Raw genomic sequence first — 22,093 nt, forward strand, 5'->3', positions numbered from 1 at the left:
CCTGGAGCCGGCCCCGCTGGAGAATATCACAGAGATGGGCTATGTCTCCCGTCAATCATGACTGCTCCCACTCCAGCTCACTGGAGCCAGAACTGCACAGAAGGGCTTTCAGGGGGGTGAAGGGAATTAAGAGGAAAATGGAATGTGCAAGCGCTCCTCCCTTCTTCACTCCTAGGGTTGGGTTGTCTGGTTCAGTCGTCCCTTCACTTGGGGAAGCAGAGAGGAACATTTCATCCTTCATGCTGTTACAGCTCCCACCCCCACTGCCTCACCCAGTTACTTTATTTTACTTCTTCTAACACGGCTCCAGAGATCTTTCAAGAGATTTTGGAACCAGAGCAAATGGAATCCGTTATTCTCCCTTCTGGTTTTAATACAAATATATAAACAACTATACAAATATATGAACCTGCAAACATACACCCTCCATTCCCAGCAGGAAGTGGAGAGTTTGCCACACCCCTATATTCCTTGTCTAGCTGCACTGAAGATTTTGGCTTTCTCCACAGAACTCAATTGACTGTAATAGGATCTTAGCTCACTAAAAATATCATGTATTGTGGACTCACCTTGAGGCACTGCAGCTTGCTTAGACTGAATTTGAGATGTTTTTTCCATCCAGAAATGGAGGACAGCTATTCTCTGCAAACTGCTGAGATCAGAGCATAGTCACACTTTTGCAAGCAGCCCCTACACTTCCTGACATTTTGAAATCCGTTATTATTAGAACTAGCCCTACCCCTTTTCCCAGATGGGGAAAAATACTCTTAAATTGAAGCTAAGGTTTAAATATGCAGTGACAGCTGGTGTCCAAAATAACTGGTGGGCCTGCAAATAGCCAGGTACCGCTTCCCATGCGCACACAGCCTTCTATTCTGTTTGGTTTTATTTTTAAAAGTGAAAACCTGAGAGGCCCTTTGTCAGGGGTATCACAGGGAAGACTTTTGCTGGGGAAGTGGTAAGAAAAACAGAAACCCTCTCTCCACCATGGCCTCTTTCAGAATGAAAAATTAGCACTTTACAGGAAAGGGCTGGAAGGGAGAAAACAACTACAAAGTTGCTAACTCATTAATTTATTGTGAGTTGTGTGATTTTGGCCACAGCTTTAGTCCATATTGTGATGTTGTGGAAAGCTGCAGCCTTCTCACAGTTTTGGGAAGCAAAATGAGAGACCCTTTTCCCATCCAATGTTCTGTAGCTGCATGGAAAGTACACTGACCTGCAAAACCAAATACCATGAGTTCCACTTCCAGCTCTTTCACTTACTGCTAATATTTCTACACCCTCAATACAAAGGTTGCTTGGACACTCTGCCACCCTAGCAAAACTTCAGTGTGATGCCCCCATCCTGCACCCTAGAACAAAGGTTCTCAACCAGGCAGAGGGTGTGGTGAGCCTTCTGATGGCTCAGTGGTTCTGGCAGAAGGCAGAGAGGGTGGCAAACACCAGGTCACAGCACCACTCGCTCAGGTGTGGCTATGATAGAGGGTGGCCTGGCCACATTTGAGGAGCAGCCTTGCGACCTGCCACACAGGTTTGTAGAGTCACTCAGGTTTGGCCCGGCCACCCCAGGCAGAATCTGACACTGTAGGCAGCTGCCTCGTTTATCTACAGCTAGAGTGGCCCCTGCCCTTATAACCCTTATTCTAAGCCAGGGGTCTCAAACTCAAATGACCACAAGGGCTGCATCACTGACACCCCCCACTTGCTGCCCCTGGCCCTGCCCCCACTCCACCCCTTCCATGAGGCCCCGCTTCTGCCCCACCTCTTCCCACCCCTTCACTGCCCCAATTCCAACCTCTTCCCCAAAGTCCTCACCCCAACTCTGCCCCTTCCCTGCCCCCACGGGGAGCAGGAGGGGTACGGGGTGTGGCAGAGGCTCAGGGCAGGGAGCTGAGGTGCAGGATGTGTGCAGGGTATGGCAGGGGGCTCAGGGCAGGGAGTTGGTGTGTGGGGTGCAGGAGAGGTGAGGGGTGCAGCAGGGGTTTGGGGTGCAGGGTGTGGCAGGGGGCTCAGGGCAGGGAGTTGGGGTGTGCGAGAGGTGTGGAATGCGGCAGACGGCTCCAGGCAGGGGGTTGGGGTGCAGGATGCGGGCTCCGGCCTGGCGCCACATACTTAGAGCGGCTCCGGGGTGGCAGCGCCGCACACCATGGTCATTTGAGTTTGAGACTCCCTGCCTGCCTGCCCTGGCCCGACTCTGCTCCGCTCCAGGAAGCAGCCAGAGTCCCTGGGGGTGGGAGTGGAAACGGCGCCATGTGCTGCTCTTGCTGCTCCTCCAGGTACCTCCCCCAAAGCTCCCATTGGCTGTGGTTCCCCGTTCCTGGCCAATGGGAGCTGCGAGAGCACAGAGCCCTCTACGTGCCCCCCACACTCCTGCCAGGGGCTGCAGGGACATACAGTAGTTCCAGCCACTTCAGGGAGTGGCGCGGGGCTTGCGGCAGCACAGGATAGGCAGAGGGGTGGGGGGTATGCGGGTGGGGAGGGGGCATGGGAGCTTGGCGGGTTGCATGTTTGAGACCCCTGGTCTACATAATACTTAGTCCTGTCTGCAGTGCAGGGGACTGGACTAGATGACCTCTCAAGATCAGTGGCATGGGAACACTTTTAATAGTGGGGGTGTTGAAAACCAGCCCTCTTACCCCTGTCTGTCCCCCACCCAGTGAGGGGTGGGCACAGAGCCAGGACCGGGAGGAGGGGGGAGCAGTCAGGACCCGGGTGCGGGGCTGGCAGCCGGGACCCCACGGGGGTGCAGCAGCTGAGACCTGGGCACGGGGTCGGCAGTGGAGCCCCAGATAAAACCTCGGGGTCCTGCAGCACCCCCCACACCTCTAGTTCCCATGCCTATGCTCGAGGTTCCTTCCAGTCCTACCATTCTATGATTCTTCTCTGTCATTTGTGCAGATGTGGTCTCTTCATCTCAAAAAAGATATATTGGAATTGGAAAAGGTTGAGAAAAGGGCAACAGAAATTATTAGGGGTATGGAACTGCTGCCATATGAGGAGAGATTAATAAAACTGGGATTTTTCAGCTTGGAAAAGAGATGACTCAGGGCAGATATGATAGGGGTCTATAAAATCATGACTGGTATAGAGAGAGTAAATAAGGAAGAGTTATTTGCTCCTTCTCATAACACAAGAACTAGGAGTCACCAAATAAAATTAATATGCAGCAGGTTTAAAACAAATAAAAGGAAATATTTCTTCACACAATGCACAGTCAACCTGTGGAACTTCTTAACAGAGGATGTTTTGAAGGCCAAGACTTTTTAACAGGGTTCAAAAAAGAATTAGATCAATTCATGGAGGATAGGTCCATCAATGGCTATTGGCCAGATGGGCAGGGATGGTGTCCCTAGCCTCTGATTGCCAGAAACTGGGTATAGGCAACGGATCACTTGATGATTACCTGTTCTGTTAATTCCCTCTGGGGCACCTGGCATTGGCCACTGTCAGAAGACAGGATACTGGGCTAGATGGAGCTTTGCTCTGACCCAGTATGGCCGATTCTATGTTCTTATGCTGCTTCCGTCTGCTCTAAGGTGTTGAGACGGACTGTTCTGTCCTCCCAGCTAAGGCTTCTTCTTGAGGTTTCTCTTGGGTGTCTTCCTTTCCTCACATCAGTTGTTTTCCACTGTACAGCTTTATTGGGGAGTCTGCATGTTGGCATCCAGAGTAAGCATCCCAAGTATGTCCAGCACTTTTTTTTGATGCTGGTAGAAACAAGCGTCTGGTTGGTGATGTCACAGCTCTTTTACATGGTGATGACTTCTTTCAAACCAACACCCAGAATCTTTCATAGACACTTATTTTTGAAAGCATCTAGTTTTCTGTCTAGCATGTTAGTACATCTCCAGCTTTCACAGCTGTATGTTGGCACTGAGATTATGTTGGAGTTGAAGATTCTCAATTTTGTTCTGGTGCTGTATAGCTTTGATTTCCAGAAGTTGTTAAGCTTAGTAAATGCTGTGGATCTCTTTCCTGTCCTCGATGTCACTTCCTTCTTCAGGTCTCCATTGGCCAATATTGCACTGCCCAGGTAGATGAATCATAGAATCATAGAATCTCAGGGTTGGAAGGGACCTCAGGAGGTCATCTAGTCCAACCCCCTGCTCAAAGCAGGACCAAACCCAACTAAATCATCCCAGCTAGGGCTTTGTCAAGCCTGACCTTAAAAACCTCTAAGGAAGGAGATTCCACTACCTCCCTAGGTAACCCATTCCAGTTCTTCACCACCCTACTAGTGAAAAAGTTTTTCCTAATGTCCAACCTAAACCTCCCCCTCTGCAACTTGAGACCATTACTCCTTGTTCTGTCATCTTCTACCACTGAGAACAGTCTAGATCCATCCTCTTTGGAACCCCCTTTCAGGTATAGAATCATAGAATCATAGAATTCAAGATCAGAAGGGACCAGTATGATCATCTAGTCTGACCTCCTGCAAGATGCAGGCCACGTAAGCCGATCCACCCACTCCTGAACTAATTCTCTCCCTTGACTCTGCTATTGAATGCTCCAAATCATGATTTAAAGACTTCAAGTAGCAGATAATCCACCAGCAAGCAACCCCTGCCCCATGCTTCGGAGGAAGGCGAAAAACCTCCAGGGCCACTGCCAATCTACCCTGGAGGAAAATTCCTTCCCGACCCCAAATATGGCGATCAGCTGAACCCCGAGCATGCGGGCAAGACTCTCCAGCCAGACCCTCTGGAAAAGGCTAACAATATCCCAACATTGACCCTTTGTACTAATTACCAGTGTGGCACGTTATTGACCTATTGACTAAACCCGTTATCCTATCATACCATCCCCTCCATAAACTTATCCAGCTTAATCTTAAAGTCATGGAGGTCCTTCGCCCCCACTGTTTCCCTCGGTAGGCTGTTCCAGAATTGCACTCCTCTGATGGTTAGAAACCTTCATCTAATTTCAAGCCTAAATTTCCTGACTGACAATTTATATCCGTTTGTCCTCGTGTCCACATTAGCACTGAGCTGAAATAATTCCTCTCCTTCCCTGGTATTTATCCCTCTGATATATTTAAAGAGTGCAATCATATCTCCTCTTATCCTTCTTTTGGTTAAGGAAAACAAACCGAGCTCCTCAAGTCTCCTTTCATACGACAGGCTTTCCATTCCTTGGATCATTCTAGTGGCCCTTCTTTGTACCCGTTCCAGTTTGAATTCATCCTTCTTAAACATGGGAGACCAAAACTGCACACAATACTCCAAATGAGGTCTCACCAACGCCTTATATAACGGGACTAGCACCTCCTTATCTCTACTAGAAATACCTCGCCTAATGCATCCCAAGACCGCATTAGCTTTTTTAATGGCCACATCACATTGCCTACTCATAGTCATCCTACGATCAACCAGGACTCCTAGGTCCTTCTCCTCCTCCGTTACTTCCAACTGGTGCGTCCCCAGCTTATAACTAAAATTCTTGTTAGTCATCCCTAAATGCATAACCTTACACTTCTCATTATTGAATTTCATCCTGTTACTAATACTCCAGTTTACAAGGTCATCCAAATCTCCCTGGAGGATATCCCGATCCTTTTCCGAATTGGTAATACCTCCCAACTTGGTGTCATCCGCAAACTTTATCAGCCCACTCCTACTTTTGGTTCCGAGGTCAGCGATAAATAGATTAAATAAAATCAGACCCAAAACCGAACCTTGAGGAACTCCACTGGTAACCCCCCTCCAACCCGACAGATCACCCTTCAATACGACCCTCTGCAGTCTCCCCTTTAACCAGCTCCTTATCCACCTCTGGATTTTCATTTTGATCCCCATCTTTTCCAATTTAACCAGTAATTCCTCATGCGGTACCATATCAAACGCCTTACTGAAATCTAGATATATTAGATCCACCGCATTTCCCTTGTCTAAAAAGTCTGTTACTTTCTCAAAGAAGGAGATCAGGTTGGTTTGGCATGATCTACCTTTCATAAAACCATGCTGTAATTTGTCCCAGTTGCCATCGGCCTCAAGGTTCGTAACCACTCTCTCCTTTACAATTTTTTCCATGACTTTGCATACTACAGATGTTAAACTAACAGGCCTGTAGTTACCTGGGTCACTTTTTTTCCCCTTCTTGAATATAGGAACTATATTAGCTAATCTCCAGTCAAACGGTACAACCCCCGAGTTTAGAGATTTATTAAAAATCATCGCTAACGGGCTTGCAATTTCACTTGCCAATTCCCATAATATTCTAGGATGAAGATTATCCGGGCCCCCCGATTTACTTCCGTTAAGCTGTTCAAGTTTGGCTTCTACCTCAGATACCGTAATATCTACCCCCATATCTTCATTCCCATCAGTCCCTCTACCACTATTCCTTAGCCCTTCACTAGCCTCGTTAAAGACCGAGGCAAAATATTCGTTTAGATATTGTGCCATGCCAAGATTATCCCTAATCTCCACTCCGTTTAAAGTTTTAAGCGGTCCCACTTCTTCCTTCTTGGTTTTCTTCCTATTTATATGGCTAAAAAGCCTTTTGCTATTGGTTTTAATCCCCTTCGCTAGGTCCATCTCCACCCGGCTCTTTGCCTTCCTCACTGCTTCCCTACATCCTCTGACCTCAATAAGGTAGGTTTCTTTGCTGATCCCTCCCATTTTCCAGTCCTTGTACGCTTTCTGTTTTTTCTTAATCACCCCTCTGAGACACTTGCTCATCCAGCTCGGTCTAAAACTGCTACCTACGAACTGTTTTCCCTTTCTCGGGATACAGGCCTCTGACAACTCCTGCAACTTCAACCTGAAGTAACCCCAGGCGTCTTCCGCCTTTAGATCCCTAAATATGTTAGTCCAGTCCACTTCCCTAACTAGTCGCCGTAATTTAGTAAAGTTAGCCCTTTTGAAATCATAAACCTTAGGCCTGGTCTACACTAGGATCTTAAATCGAATTTAGCAGCGTTAATTCGAACTAATCGCTCAACCGTCCACACCAGGAAGCCATTTAATTCGAACTAGGGGGCTCCTTAGTTCGAATTTGGTACTCCACCCCGACAGGTGGAGTAACGCTAAATTCGCACTTGCTAGCTCGAATTAGGCTAGGTGTGGATGCAAATCGAACTTAGTAGCTCCGGGAGCTATCCCACAGTGCACCACTCTGTTGACGCTCTGGACAGCAGTCGGAGCTTGGATTCTCTGACCAGCCACACAGGAAATGACCCGGGAAAATTTGAATTCATTTTCCTGTCTGGGCACTTTGAATCTGACGTCCTGGCTGGACATCGGGGCGAGCTCCGCAGCACCTGCAACGATGCAGAGCTCTCCAGCAGAGGAGTCAGCCCAATGCAAGAATAGAAAGAGATCCCCAGCATGGACAGACCGGGAAGTCCAGGATCTGATCGCTGTGTGGGGCGAGGAGTCTGTGCTGTCGGAGCTGCGCTCCAACAAGCGTAATGCAAAGACCTTCGAGAAGGTCTCCCAAGCCATGACACAGAAAGGATACAGCCGGGATGCGATGCAGTGCCGCGTGAAAGTCAAGGACCTGAGGCAAGGCTATCAAAAAGTCAGAGCGGCAAACGGACGCTCCGGAGCACAGCCCCAGACATGCCGCTTCTACGAGGCACTGCATGCCATTCTCGGTGGGTCTGCCACCACTGTCCCACCACTGACCGTGGACTCAGTGGATGGCATAGTGAGCCAGGACAGTTCCTACTCGATGTTCGCCGATGGGCAAGACGACGAAGGGTCCGTGGAGGAAGGCGCAGGCGACAGCGAACACAATGCCGCTTTCCCTGACAGCCAGGATCTGTTCCTCACCCTCACAGAGATCCCCTACCAACCCTCACCGGCCGTGAACCCGGACTCAGAGTCAGGGGAAGGATCAGGCGGTAAGTCGTATAAACAAGAAAATATTTATTTGCTCGAAAACATGTATACCAAAAATATAAATTCTATCTATAAATACTATATCTAAAACTTTTTAAAGGGAAACTAAACGAACAGTAGGTCTACACAGATTGGGATGGAACAATAGTCCTCCATGGACAATTCCACAAATGCTTCAAACAGTTCCTCAAATACCCTCCGCAGGAGGTTTCGAGGAAGAGGTGCCCTATTTGGTCCTCCGGTGAAGCTCACTCTTCCACGCCACGACATCCTCAGATACAGGGGAACCATCGCCTCTACCAGCATGGCCGCGTAGGGTCCCGGTCGGTGAAGTGCTTCCCTTAACATCCTTTCTTTCTGCACTCGAGAGACACGCCTCAGGGTAATCTCGTTACTGAAGTGCTGCATCTAATTAGGGCAATTAGCGAATAGTTACTGTTCTTAATGGTTTACTTATACTTTGCATAACAAAGCCCCGCGCTTAGCAGCCACGTGCTGTAGGCCACACAGGAAAAGCATACATTGATCTTTCCCCTGCAGTGTCGGGAGTGGCTGCAAAAGGGTCATAGTATCTGATTTCCAGATTGCCGTTAGCACGACGGCACAGCTATCCGTTAACTGATAAGCATAATGTACTGTAAGGCTTACCAGGACTCTCTGCTAGAGGGATTCTGCCTCTCTCCCGACTTCTCCGCTCTCCTGTGCAATGGCGCAGCCAATCAGAGCGTAGGCCAAAATGTTGTGCTTCTCTGGAGACCACGTGACACTTGTTGTCCGGTACGGTCTTCTTCATGGAAATTGACTAGACGGTGTTCACTGTTCGCGAAAATGTATCTGTACAAGGAAATCACTAACTTTCCCCATCACACAGCTTCGGGTCCTTCCCGGACTGCCCAGGCATCCCCCTCGCAGAGACTGGCAATGATTAGACGGCGAAAGAAGAAGACTAGGGACGACATGTTCGCTGAACTGATGGTCTGCTCCCGAGCAGAGGCTGCAGAGCAGAAACACTGGAGGGAGACCCTATGTGAGCAGCATCGCACACTCATGGAACGTGAGGATAGGTGGCGGCAGGAAGACCAGCAGACCACCCAAACGCTACTTGGTCTCATGAAGGAACAAACGGACACGCTTCGTCGCCTTGTTGATGTCCTGCAGGACCACAGGCTGGAGGACAGGGCCCCCCTGCAGTGTCTCTGCAATCGCCCTCACCAGCCAAGAAGTCCTGGCCCCCCCTCACCCAAAAGTACAAGACGGAGGGGTGGTAGAGGACGTGAGAACTGTCACTGAACCAGAGCAGAGCGGCCGTGTACCCCGCACTTCTCACGTTAGAAATTTGTAGAAGTGCTTCCCTTATAGGCTCAGCCAGTCCCAAATCCAAGGTTCATCCCCCCACTGTTTATTAGATTAATAAAAGCTGTTTGCTGTTAATCACTGTTTCCGTCATGTCTTTCCTGTCAGAGGATTTTTCGGTGTATGGGGTGGACAGGGGTTTCATACTTGCACGGTATAGCCTACAGTACCAGGGTACAGACTTGGGGAAAGGATCAACTGCGGGGCACACACACACTGCAGTCAGTAGGCACCAGGGTCATTCTGTGTTGTGTATGCTGCCCCTGTTCATTTCGTAATGTGTATAATTGTCCAGGGTCCTAGCGCCTGTCACGCCATTACTGTGAAGGCAGGCTGCCCTTACGATGCACTTGCAACGGATCCACGAGCCTATCCGCTGCCCTGAGCCCCAACCAGAGCCCTCATCCACGGACAGATAGTCACCCTTCTCCCACACCCATCACCCCTTCCCACGCAGAAACCCGCAGCCCACTGCCGTCATCCAAACCCCTATGCAAAGAAGGCACCACTCGCCCCTTCCTGCAAACCCTCCCCTTCATGCAGAACCACTGTCATCCGTCCCCCACCCCAGAGACCTATGTAGGAGCAGGAGGATGTCAGTCCTCTATGGAGGAAGCGGTCTGTACGTCAGTGCACACCGTGCCCAGCACAGTATGCGTCCATGTCTCAACACCAGAACAGAAATGCAAAGTAAAAGAAAGATTTATTAATAATGAGTGTAACAATTACTTTGCTTAAAAACGTGCTTTGGAAGTGGGGGAAACTTGGAGAACAAGGCATGTAGCCGCAGATCCAAATCGACACAAACTGACACAGGCCCAGGGTCAGTTTCTCTTGAAAGCAAGTGGAGAGTCATAGGTTACCCTGATCTCCGAGGAAACTTGCTTTCAAAGCCTCCCGGATACAGAGCGCTTCCCGCTGGGATATTCTCTCGGCACGGGTGTCTGGCTGAGCGTAAACTGCAGCCAGGCGATTTGCCTCAACCTCCCATCCGGACAAAAAGGCCTCGCCCTTGCTCTCACACAGATTGTGCAGCACACAGCAAGCAGCAATAACTACGGGGATATTCTTTTCGCTGATGTCCGAGCGAGTGAGTAAGCTCCGCCATCTCCCCTTGAGACGTCCGAAAGCACACTCCACCACCATTCTGCACTTGCTTAGCCGGTAGTTGAAGAGTTCCTTCTCACTGTCCAGGGCGCCTGTATAGGGCTTCATGAGCCAGGGCATTAGCGGGTAGGCTGGGTCCCCGAGGATCACTGTAGGCATCTGCACATCCCCAACCGTTATTTTGTGGTCCGGGAAGAAAGTACCTGCCTGGAGGAGTCTAAAGAGACCAGAGCTCCTGAACACACGCGCGTCATGAACCTTGCCCGCCCACCCGACGTTGATGTTGGTAAAACGTCCCCTATGGTCCACTAGTCCTTGCAGCACCATGGAAAAGTAGCCCTTTCGGTTAATGTACTCGCTGGCCTGGTGGGCCGGTGCCAGGATAGGGATGTGAGTCCCATCTATAGCCCCACCGCAGTTTGGGAATCCCATCGCGGCGAAGCCGTCTATGATGACCTGAACGTTTCCCAGGTTCACTACCTTTGAGAGCAGTTGCTCAACGATTGCGTGGGCTACTTGCATCACAGCAACCCCCACGGTAGATTTGCCCACGCCAAAGTGGTTCGCTACTGACCGGTAGCTGTCTGGCGTGGCAAGTTTCCAGAGGGCTATGGCCACTCGCTTCTGCACACTCAGGGCTGCTCGCATCCGGGTGTCCTGGCGCTTCAGGGCAGGGGCCAGCAAGTCACAGAGTTCAAGGAAAGTGCCCTTACGCATCCTGAAGTTTCGCAGCCACTCTGTGTCATCCCAGACCTGCAGCACTATGCGGTCCCACCAGTCCGTGCTTGTTTCCCGGGCCCAGAATCGCCGTTCCACACCATGAACTTGACCCATTGCCACCATGATCTCCACTGCCCGGCGTACCCTGCTTTGTGAGAGGTCTGCGCCACTCTCCTCACCGCGCTGCCGGAGCCTCCTCGCCCGATTTCTCAGTAGCTGACTGTTGCACAGGTGGACGATAAGGTGCGAGGAGTTGACAACGGCCATAAGTGCAGCGATGATCGCAGCGGGCTCCATGCTCGCAGTGCTGTGGCGTCCGCGCTGTAACCGACCAGAAAAGTGCGCGAACAGATTTCCCGCCGGCGCTTTCAGGGAGGGAGGGCGTTTGTGAGTGACGGTTGAATGATGACAGTTACCCAAAACCACCCTCGACACATTTTTCCCCCAGCAGGCATTGCGAGCTCTACCCAGCATTCCAATGGGCAGCGGGGAGTGCGGGAACTGTGGGATAGCTTCCCACAGTGCACCGCTTCCAAAGTCGACGCTGGCCCCGTGAATGTGGACTCAGAAATTCGAATTAGTGTATTTAGTATGGATACACAAATTCGACTTCATAAGGTCGAATCCACAAATTCGAACTAAGTTGATTCGAAATAGTCTTGTAGTGTAGACAAGGCCTTAGTCTCAGATGCAATTTTGTTTATCCTTCCATTTATTTTGAAACGAATTAGCTCATGATCACTCGAGCCAAGGTTGTCCCCTACAACTATTTCCTCAACAAGGTCCTCGTTACTCACCAAAATCAGATCTAAAATGGCATCCCCCCTCGTCGGTTCAGCAACTACTTGATGAAGGAATTCATCAGCTATCACGTCTAGGAAAAGCTGAGCCCTATTATTATTACTAGCATTTGTTTCCCAATCTATATCCGGGAAGTTAAAGTCTCCCATGATCATACAGTTCCTATTAGTATTTACCTCCTTAAAAACATTAAAGAGCTCTCTATCCATATCCAGGCTAGATCCCGGCGGTCTATAGCACACCCCAATCACTATCCCAGGGGACGCTCTAGTAGTTTTCTTCCCCAATGTCACCATTGCCCAAACAGGCAAACGTATTATCCATTGCATTGCTAGTTATTTCGTTACATTTCACCTCATTATTGACATACAATGCTACTCCCCCACCTTTACCTTTGTTTCGGTCTTTCCTAAACAGCACATACCCTTCCATACCTGTACTCCAGTCATGGCTACTGTTCCACCATGTTTCGGTTATTCCTACGATATCCGGTTTCAATTCTCGGACCAGGAGCTCCAGTTCCTCCATTTTGTTACCTAAGCTTCTCGCATTGGTGAACAAACATCCTAATTTTTGCTGTTTGGCTCCTCTCACCCTTTTCACCCAACTTGGTAGGGACACAGTACTACCAGTATGACCTGTCGGTCTAGTATCTGTCCCCGCCTCTTCCTTATACCTAACCCTCCCCCTCTGGCTATATCTGTTGTTATCCTGTTGTTCTCCCTCTCAATGTATAAATTTGGCGTGGAGAGTACCTGGACCTCTCCCAACCGTCTCCCCCCAATGTCTAGTTTAAAGCTCGTTTAATCAGATGAGCCAGCCTCCCTCCTAGAATTCTACTTCCTTCCCTACTCAGGTGGAGCCCATCCCGTGAGAACAGTTCTCTGTCCCCGAAAGCCTCCCAGTGCCCATACATCCCAAAGCCCTCCTTGTAACACCACTCCCTCAGCCAACTATTTATCATCACGATCTTGTCACCCCTTTGGCGCCCTTCCCTAGGGACAGGTAGAATCCCACTGAAGATCACCTGAGCCTCAATTTCCTTGAGCGTCTTACCCAACCTGGCATAGTCTCCCTTGATCCTCTCTAGCGAGAATCTAGCTGTGTCATTCGTTCCTACATGAAGGATGATCAATGGGTTCTTACCTGCTCCTCTTAGGATCCTTTTCAACCTCAGGTCCACATCCCGTATTTTAGTGCCCGGTAGACAGCACACCCTTCTGTTCTCTGGATCAGCCCTGGTCACAGGCCTGTCCAACCTTCTCAGTATGGAATCCCCAATCAGATAGACCTGCCTTTGCCTGGGGACAGTGCAGTCCTCTAACCTATCCTCCGTCCCCCCTGGTTGCAAGCTCCTTCCATTCCTATCATCCCTTGTGGTTCCCCTTAAGCCATCCTGCATCCTCCCTGGGCCCAAACTTGGTGCTGCCTCCATCGACTCCTCCCCTCTTTCTATCGGACTAGCCGCTCTTCTCTTTTTCCTTGCCCTCCCACCATCAGCTACCACCTGCTGTACCCCTTCCTCATTCTCCAAACCTTCAAACCTGTTCCTTAGCTCTATTTCTCCCTCACTGGCTCTCCTTTTCCTTGGCCTGCTTCTCACGGTCACATGCTTCCACCGCCCATATTCCTCATCCGGCAGTCCCCCCTCGCTGGCCTTAGCCCCTGCTTCCCCCTGTATCCCTAGGCATTCCCCTTCAGTCACTGCTTGCCATTGCTCCATCAGCTGCTCAAACCACCTTCTATGCTCTGCAACTCTAGACCCTGGATCTTTTCCTCCAGCAGCTCTATTAGGCGGCACTTCATGCATACATAATACTGTTCTGGGTCCCCGCTAGGACCATGTACATACCGCAGCTGCTGCATGCTATCATCCTTGGTGTATCCTCTGCTGCTTGGCTCATGGCTGCTGCTGTCTCAGCCTCGCTCGGCGTTCTTACCTGGGGAACACAGGACACACGGTGCCACCCCCCTTCCGCCTCCCCCTGCAAACTCCCACTCAAACTCCCCTGTTAGCAGCCCTGTTGGCCGGCCCCTGGGCTGCTGCGATCAGCTGTGCCGCTGCCTGGCTGGGTGGCCGCTTTTATAGTTGAAAGCAGCTATCAAATCCCCCCTCATTCTTCTCTTCTGCAGTCTAAACAATCCCAGTTCCCTCAGCCTCTCCTCATAAGTCATGTGCTCCAGCCCCCTAATCATTTTTGTTGCCCTCCGCTGGACTCTCTCCAATTTATCCACATCCTTCTTGTAGTGTGGGGCCCAAAACTGGACACAGTACTCCAAATGAGGCCTCACCAGTGCTGAATAGAGGGGAATGATCACATCCCTCGATCTGCTGGAAATGCCCCTACTTATACAACCCAAAATGCCATTAGCCTTCTTGGCAACAAGGGCACACTGTTGACTCATATTCAGCTTTTTGTCCACCGTAACCCCTAGGTCCTTTTCTGCAGAACTGCTGCCCAGCCATTCGGTCCCTAGTCTGTAGCAGTGCATGGGATTCTTCCGTCCTAAGTGCAGGACTCTGCACTTGTCCTTGTTGAACCTCATCATATTTCTTTTGGCCCAATCTTCTAATTTGTCTAGGTCCCTCTGTATCCTATCCCTACCCTCCAGCGTATCAACCACTCCTCCCAGTTTAGTGTCATCTGCACTGAACTGTTCTACTTTCTAATGTGACGTTACTGGTTGATGTCTGCGTTTCAAGGATGTTTGATTTGTTGTGACTAATTTTGAGTCCTGCTTGGCCTGCTATTTTTGCCAGGTTGCTTGTCTTTGTTTGTAATTTTTCAGGGGTCTCACTCAGTGCAATATCAGCAGTAGAGTCTAGGTCTTCTACGGATTTGTCATTTACTCATGCCTATACCAGTGTTTGTATTACTAATACACTGTGGGGTTACATGATTCCTATGCTGCCTTGGTGGAAATTTACAGCAGCAGCACATCAAGAACAGAGGAGTTAGATAAAGTTGTTATGAGAAAGTTGAGAACTGCCAGAGGGAGGCAGATGCCAGGTGGCCTAGCTGGGATCAGTTTCAAGGTGATAAACAAGTCCATAATCAGATGAGTTGCATGGGAAATGGGAAATCAGTAAGCAAAGGGCCATGCGTGTGAAAAGCGTGTGTATCGGACAAAAAACTAATCAGCAGCAATGTAATGTTGGTGGGTCTGACGTTTGCTAATATGGAAAAGTCTATATAATATGATGCATTGTACATAATAAATGATTTTGCTTGCAATCATATTGGTTGTTGTGCTTTATCCCGGCCCGCATGAGATGCACTGAGATGCAACAATACACTTCTTAATTATCCAGCCTAGGGCAATGCCAAACTACAGTGGAGATAAAATGCAGCCTCGCTTCACACCAGTACCCATGTTGCACTAGTCTGCTGTCTGATTGTTCACCCTTAGCCCCCTCTGCTGCATCTTGATGAAGCTATTGGTCCAAAGCCTTGATAAAGTGGGGAGGGTTGAGCTCAGGGGTCGCCACTCACACTTGTAAAAACCCTACTAGTTATAGAAATAAAACCAGGCTAACCCTCCAGTAAAAATGGTTGCTCAGCAGAGAGCTGACTGCTGACCCCTTGTGCTGCATGAAGGCTCCCAGTAAAAGCCAGTCTCTGGAAGCCAGGACCTTGGGATGTTTGAAACTGGCAATTAGGAAACACTTCAAATTTGGTTAGTGGAGCATGAGAACAATGTCCCAAACACAAAGATCTCTCAGATCATGTGGGAGATGGACAAGTGTAGGCGTGAAATTCTGGGCATCATTGAGAGGCGCAGATAAAGAAGGTGCCGGGTGCCAGGTGCAGATAAAGAAGCACTTCCAGCAAGAGAAGAAACATTTCATTTATAAAGGTCGTAGTGACAAGAAAGAGAGAGCAGTGCTCATTATGACAGAGTCTGTGAGGAAAAAATCACTCATCAACTGGAAACCTATCAACCAACTGTGACAAAGTGGGATTTGATTGTCTGTAATATTTTTATGACCCTTCGGTGTGCCTCAGTTTTCCCTGTGTGTTGCATTCTTATTAGTGGGTGAAAAAGGACAGTTTTCTCTCAAGACAGGTTAAGAGACACAGGCGTGAATGATGCCTACCTATCTGAAACTGGAATGAGTCATTGGAAGAGGACTGGCTGAAGTAGACGCCATACCAATGGTGAATCTGTGAGGACAATGATAACCCCAATCAGCAAGACTTTGGTACCTAGCAACCAATGACCACCTCTCTGCAGGAAGCCAAGCAGTGCTGGCCCAGCTGGCGAACAAAGAACTGGTGTGGAGTGAGGTGGAGGATTTATGACTTGGCTGCGGGAATGAATCAGGGAGCTGGTGGGAGTCTAACCTCCTTGGTCAGAGACTGGGAGACAAAGCTTGACCTGTGGGGTTCACTACAGCTATGCTGGGTGCTGGCTACCCAGAATGGACCGTGCTTTAACCTTAATCTCTCTATTCTAACCAAGGACTTCCTATGCTGTGTTCCAGCTGACTAATAAACCTTTTTGTTCTGACAGCGCTGGCTAAGCATCTATGATGAAGTAGGAAATTTTCTTAGTGTCTTGCATGAACAGAGTGTGTGTCTCAGTTTCCCCTGTGTGCTGTGTGGCTAACGAGGTGGTGGGAGAGGGAGTTTGTTGTTGCAGAGGACCAAGGGTCACCTTGCCTAGACATTGGGACCCTGGATTACGGCCTGGAGATTGGGTACCCTAGCAACTGGTGACCTCATGCCTGGGAGGCCCCCCCAAGCTTGGAAGTCAGCCAGTTCTGGCCAGTGGGAGGACAGTGAGCTGCGGAAAGGGGATCCCAGCAACCTGACCAGCCGGTTCCAGCCAGTGGAGGAACAAAGGATGGAAGAGAAGAGAAGACGTCCAGGCAACCTGTTTACCTGGGACCGAAGACAAAGGATGGAGGAGGGGCTGTTGGGGAAGATGATATCGGATGAACAGCTGGAAGGAGGGGGCTCCTGGAGTGGCAACAGAGAGAGAAGGCTGAGCCCATCAGGGCCGGAAGAGGGCCAGTTGACCTGTGCTGAGACTGGCCAGGCCCAAGACCCTAGGAACTTGAGGAGATACACAGTAGCAATCTCCTTTCTGCGCATTTCAGGAGGTGTGGGGGAAGGAAGAGCTTCTCCCCAGCTCATTAAAGCGCCTCTCCAGCAGGCCTGCTTGTAGCTCTGCTGGGAACTCTAGGATAGTCACCCAAAGTATAACTGTAGTGTGTGGGAACTGGGCAGTATCCCTGCTGTAGCCCACAAAAGCTTATGCTATAATAAATTTGTTAGTCTCTAAGGTGCCACAAGTACTCCTGTTCTTTTTGCGGATACAGACTAACACGGCTGTAACTCTGAAACATGTTGTATACAGTTAGCAAACATGATTATTTGGAGTCCACTGTGCCATTGTGGTTCCTTCCCATTATGTTTGTTGCCTAAGGAGCAAAAGACACAGCCAGGGCCAGATCAGGCTTTTTGACCGACCCAAGAAAAAAAAAAAAGCCACGATCAGCGGCACTTCAGTGGCAGCTCTACCTTGCTGCTTCATTCTTTGGCGTCAAATCGGCAGCAGGTTCTTCAATCCTAGAGGGACTGAGAGACCCGCCACCGAATAGCCACTGAAGATCCAGACGTGCTGCCCCTTCTCATTGGCCACCCGAAGCACCTGCTTTGTTCGCTGGTGCCTGGAGTCGGCCCTGCTTCCCATTATGTTTGTTGTCTAAGGAGCAAAAGACGCAGCAATCACATGGCCCAGCTGCAGCAAGGAACGCGGTGTGGACACGCTGCCCTTCTGCACCAGAACCTGGATGGCTCGTGCTGACACACTGCATGGCTGCAGCTTACACCAACTGAATCTCACTGCTGTAAATCGCAGTGATGCAATTGTCATGCGTAGATGGGACTGCAAGGGTGAGCTGTCTCTGGCTCTCCATGTGTGATGGATGGGAAAACAGCACAGTTCTTAATAAAAGAGCAAGTCCCAGATTCTCCATCCAGCTGTGGCCCCTTTATGCTGCTCCACTGATGCAAAGAGGCTATAGAGCTGCTCAGCCAACTTCCTGAGGATTCTCCTGCAGTGGAGAGTCCCCAGGTGCCTGAGAGCTGGCACTGTGGCTCCTATTCACCCCACTGCTGTCCCCAGTGCAGGGGTGAGAGCAGGGGAAAGGAGGGGAGGCTGGATTTCAGCTGACCCTGGCAATCCCTGGCTGCTGGAACATCCCACTGGGTCACAGGCAGCCAGGCACAACTGCAGGTTCTCTAAGTCATGCCAGGTCCCAGGGTGAGGGGAACACACAGGCAGCTGACAGTCATGTGTGAGCCTTCCACCCTCTCCTCTAAACTCTGTCCCTGCACCAAGTGCCGCTTGGCCAGACCAGAGGATCTGGGCCTGAGGTCTCTAGCAGTGGAGGGGTGTGGTGGGTTTAGAGACTAGAGGCTGGGAGGGCTCCCTGCTCTGTAAATAGGCTGGGGAACAAGAGCTGGGTCCCATGGAGACCAGGAAAAAGGGCTGGGTCTCTCTGTTCCACCTCTTCCAAACAAGGATAAAATTCCACATCCTAAGTTGTTAATAATAAACTCGAGGAGTGAGGAGAAGGGGTGAGGTTTCCTGGCAAGATCAGCACTGCTCAGCACCAGGAGCAAGTTCTTACCCTGCCTGATAAGGAAGAGGCCATTCCTGTGCACAGGGTTCTCATGCAGGGCCCATTACCTCACAAACAGCATGTGATTAAACGTCAGTGCTGGAGTCCCCACTTGCTGCCTGTTAAGGGCTGGCAGTAGGAATCAGCCACTGCTCACAGCCTTACCTCACAATGGACTTGAATTTACTCCTTCCTGAAAAATGTCGCAGAGACGGGAAATAAGTGTCAGCTGCCAGTGCAATTGGGAAAGGGGGCAGAGTGTGAAGGTGTTGGTGTCACTAGGCCTGAGTAAACCAAAGTTGTGACTTTGGGCCTGAAGTGAACCAAAGTTCTTACATGCTGTGAACTTTAACCAGTCTGCATGCTAACAGCCTAGAAGCAGAATTTGTGAGAGTCAGCTTTTTAGCAGACAGCTGCAGTTCCGCTTAAACTAGCAATAGTAGTGAGAAGGCGGGAGAAAGAGGGGGAGAAGGCTTCATGTGCCTGAAGCTGACAAGGCCAACAGATAAGCTTGTGAATGGGAACTTTTTCTAACATGCTGAAATGTAATGTTCAAAGTAACTGCTGTTGGGAAGGGAGGGGTGAGGGGGAAAACCGAACAAAAGGCTTACACAAACAAGGGGGGTATAAATGCTGGGACCCCGCCTGCAAGCGGGTGTGCAGGATTTGAGAATGCTTTTCTCCCTGGCACCTTATTTGGGCTCAAATAAACCTGGTTTTTGCTTCTCCACCCTGGTGTGATAATTAGTGCGACGCACACCGGGCAACGAACCTGCTGTTGCTCCGCCTCGGGCTCTTTGAGCCGGCAACAAAGGGAAGGGGAAATGCTTCAAGCAGCACATGCAGGTGTGTGAATATAGATACAGACCCAGAGGGAGGTGATGCCAGGGAGCCAGTGCACATGGGGCAGGGAGCAGGGTATGGGATCCAGAAGGCAGGGGATCAGAGGTAGGAAGAGGAGCTGATGCAGCAGGATAGGAATGAGGAGGAGTTGAAGAGGCCAGACCAGGAAGGGGGTGGTAGGGAGACAACAGAGGGAATAGAGCAGGTGTGATCAGGTATGTGGCAGGCAAGCCCAATGGGGAGCCCTTGTTGGAGCCCAGGAGGACGTACAGCAGCTGTTCTCCAGTTAGGGGGCACCCAGTTGGCCACACAGAGCATTGGATGAGAGGGGCAGGCAGGGAGGGAAGAGCTGCTGCTTTGTAACTCCAAAGGATTTGCAGCAACCAGCAGTGCTGTAGTGACGGTGCCAGGGCAGGGTGTCATTGTGTGCTGCTTCCACACTAGCTGTCTGACTACATGGCAGTTTTTTTTTCCCTGTATCCACACACAGCACTGGGTCTGTCTTTGTAGTTTTGATGCCCTCTGGGTACTTATACCACAGTTCTTGTCTCAGCAATGGCTTGTGAGAAATCAGGCGAGGCATTTTGGGAACCATGGAGAATTATGGGAGATGGCGTTAAACACCCATAACTCACCAGGCAGCGTGACCATTTCCATTTCCTACTCCCAGAGTATCACCCGAGCTGGACAAAGAGGACTCACTGTCTGCTCAGACCAAAGAAGGAGCAAAGTGTGACAGCACCAAAAACCAGGAAATTAACCTGTCTGTGCAGGGCATGGTCCCTCCACAGCACCCCCTTTGGGATACAAGGGTGCCTTGTACTCACCCAGCACTTCATCAGCTGGCACCAGGCTGTCACCAGTACAGGCTGAGAGACAGAAACTCACCTCTCCGGCTGGTTTCGCTGAAGCTAAGCCCTTCCAGACCGAGAGAAAGGTAAAACCCCAAGACAAGCAAAGAGCTGGTCCCAAATGTGACATGGGCCTTCCCCTCCTTAACCCTGCCCCAGTGGGGGAGAGGACAAGATGACCTCTTGAGGTCCCTTCACCCCTACAAAGACCCAATAACAGAACAGGAGGATGAAGCAGGATAACCTCTCAACAGCTGCATAGGCAGATGAAGGCTGCAACGGAGGAGAAATCGCTGGTTCTCTTGGACTTCCTTGCCACCGGACACAGGTGCCTCTTGCACCAAGATTTGTGTGGCTGCAGGTGTGCAACGGCTCCCCCACATTAAACTACTCACACGCAGGCTTATTTCACAGGAACAACTTTTAGAAAACCTGTGGAAGAGTCATCCTCGACCTCCAGGGATCGACAATGACAACAACATGTCTGTGACTCCTTCAGGGAGTCTTTGGCCAGCCGCAGCTGAGCTCAGTGTCCTCTGGGCACCCCCAGAAAGTGTCCTGAGACAACTGTTTCTAGCCCAATTCACCTTCTTGTCAGGGTGCCTGGACCATCCGCAGTCATGGGAGCAGGCTCTGCCCTCAGCCAGGCCTCACCCTAGGAGTTGGGGACTAGAGGTTTGTGCTGCTCCCAGAGCCACCTTCTGCAGAGCTCAGCTTCTCCCATTTGAACCCTTCCTCCTGTCCTGACATGCCTGGCAGGTGCGGCAGCGCAGAGCTACTCGAACCCATGGCAGCTCCCTAACTCCCTCATGTCTGGTGTGGGATCTGAACACTCATCTTCACACCAACCTTGCTCAGATACAGCTGTGTGGACATGGGGCCATGCAGGGGAGAATCAAGCAGAGTGTGTTAGGGTCAAATTCCACTTTGAATTAGCCCCATGCAGCCCCTTTGGCTTCTGCAGGAACAACCCTGCACTGGCAGGAAAATCCTGGGTCTTGTCCATGTGTAATCTCTATGGTCAGTGGAGCTGCACAGATGTAACTGAGGGCAGAATTTGGCCCTTGTGACCCAGCAACATATTGGCTCTATCCCAGTCCTGTAAGAGAGGAGTTACCATATCAAACAATCCAGGTTTAACAGGAAGAACTGCTGCACGGCCTGCTCAAATTGCTATAAATTCACATACTGAAAAATCCAGTTGATGGCTGCTGAGCTAAGTTGCCTTTCGTACGGAGGGAAACAAATATACACTTCTTCAGAGAGCAGAAACCTGTTAAAAGCAGACATAAAATGCTCTACACATTCCCCAGAGAACAATGAGACATGAGGAACATTTGAAAACAGGTGACACCTTCTCTGCACTCTCATTGCTAGTTACACCTCAGCCAGGCATTATCATCATTCCAAGCACCTGGAGGCAGACAGAGCCTGTGAAAATCCACCTCCACATGCACTGGAGGCTCAGATTTTATGTCCAATAACTTCACCAGTAGTCCTGGGACTCTCTCTACAACATCTCACCTTTCTGTGTTGTTTTCAACTCTTTTTATACAACTGTACTGTATGAGAAAGCTGTAGAGGTGCCACTGAGCATGTAATGGATCTTCATCCACACTCACAGTGTGTGAACTAGTTTAGGACTCTCTCTGAGGCCACTTTTCAATTACGGGGGGGCGGGATCTGTTGCAGTTGTCAGGAACAGCTGAGTTTTGAAAGTGCTTTAAAATCTACTTGTGTAAATAGCTAAGCCTAGAAATTGCTAGGCCAGTAGAAGGTTTAGGGTAGAGTTTGTGGTTCAAATTTAGACTCATTTGGTCAAGGGGTTCCCATGCTACATCATTGCCCATCCACCACATGAACAACTTACTTTCGAAACTCAATAGTCTTCTAACACTTCTTAGCACAGAGCTAAGGAAAGTCCAGTCCTCCACCTG

The 22,093-nt window shown here is 50.0% G+C and overlaps 1 protein-coding gene across 1 annotated transcript in view; it reads right to left on the minus strand.

Annotated features, from left to right (window-relative positions):
• LOC123368705 (NACHT, LRR and PYD domains-containing protein 12-like) overlaps positions 1-18,527 on the minus strand; it is a 104,474-nt gene extending 85,947 nt beyond the window's left edge. Inside the window, exon 1 of the mRNA XM_045013749.1 lies at positions 18,472-18,527. Coding sequence (XP_044869684.1) covers positions 18,472-18,516 — 45 coding nt within the window. The 5' untranslated portion in view covers positions 18,517-18,527. The remainder of the gene's footprint in view (positions 1-18,471) is intronic.
• Positions 18,528-22,093: the final 3,566 nt, after the last annotated feature.

This window comes from Mauremys mutica, chromosome 4 (genome assembly GCF_020497125.1).
Source record: "Mauremys mutica isolate MM-2020 ecotype Southern chromosome 4, ASM2049712v1, whole genome shotgun sequence".
Taxonomy (NCBI): Eukaryota; Metazoa; Chordata; order Testudines; family Geoemydidae; genus Mauremys; species Mauremys mutica.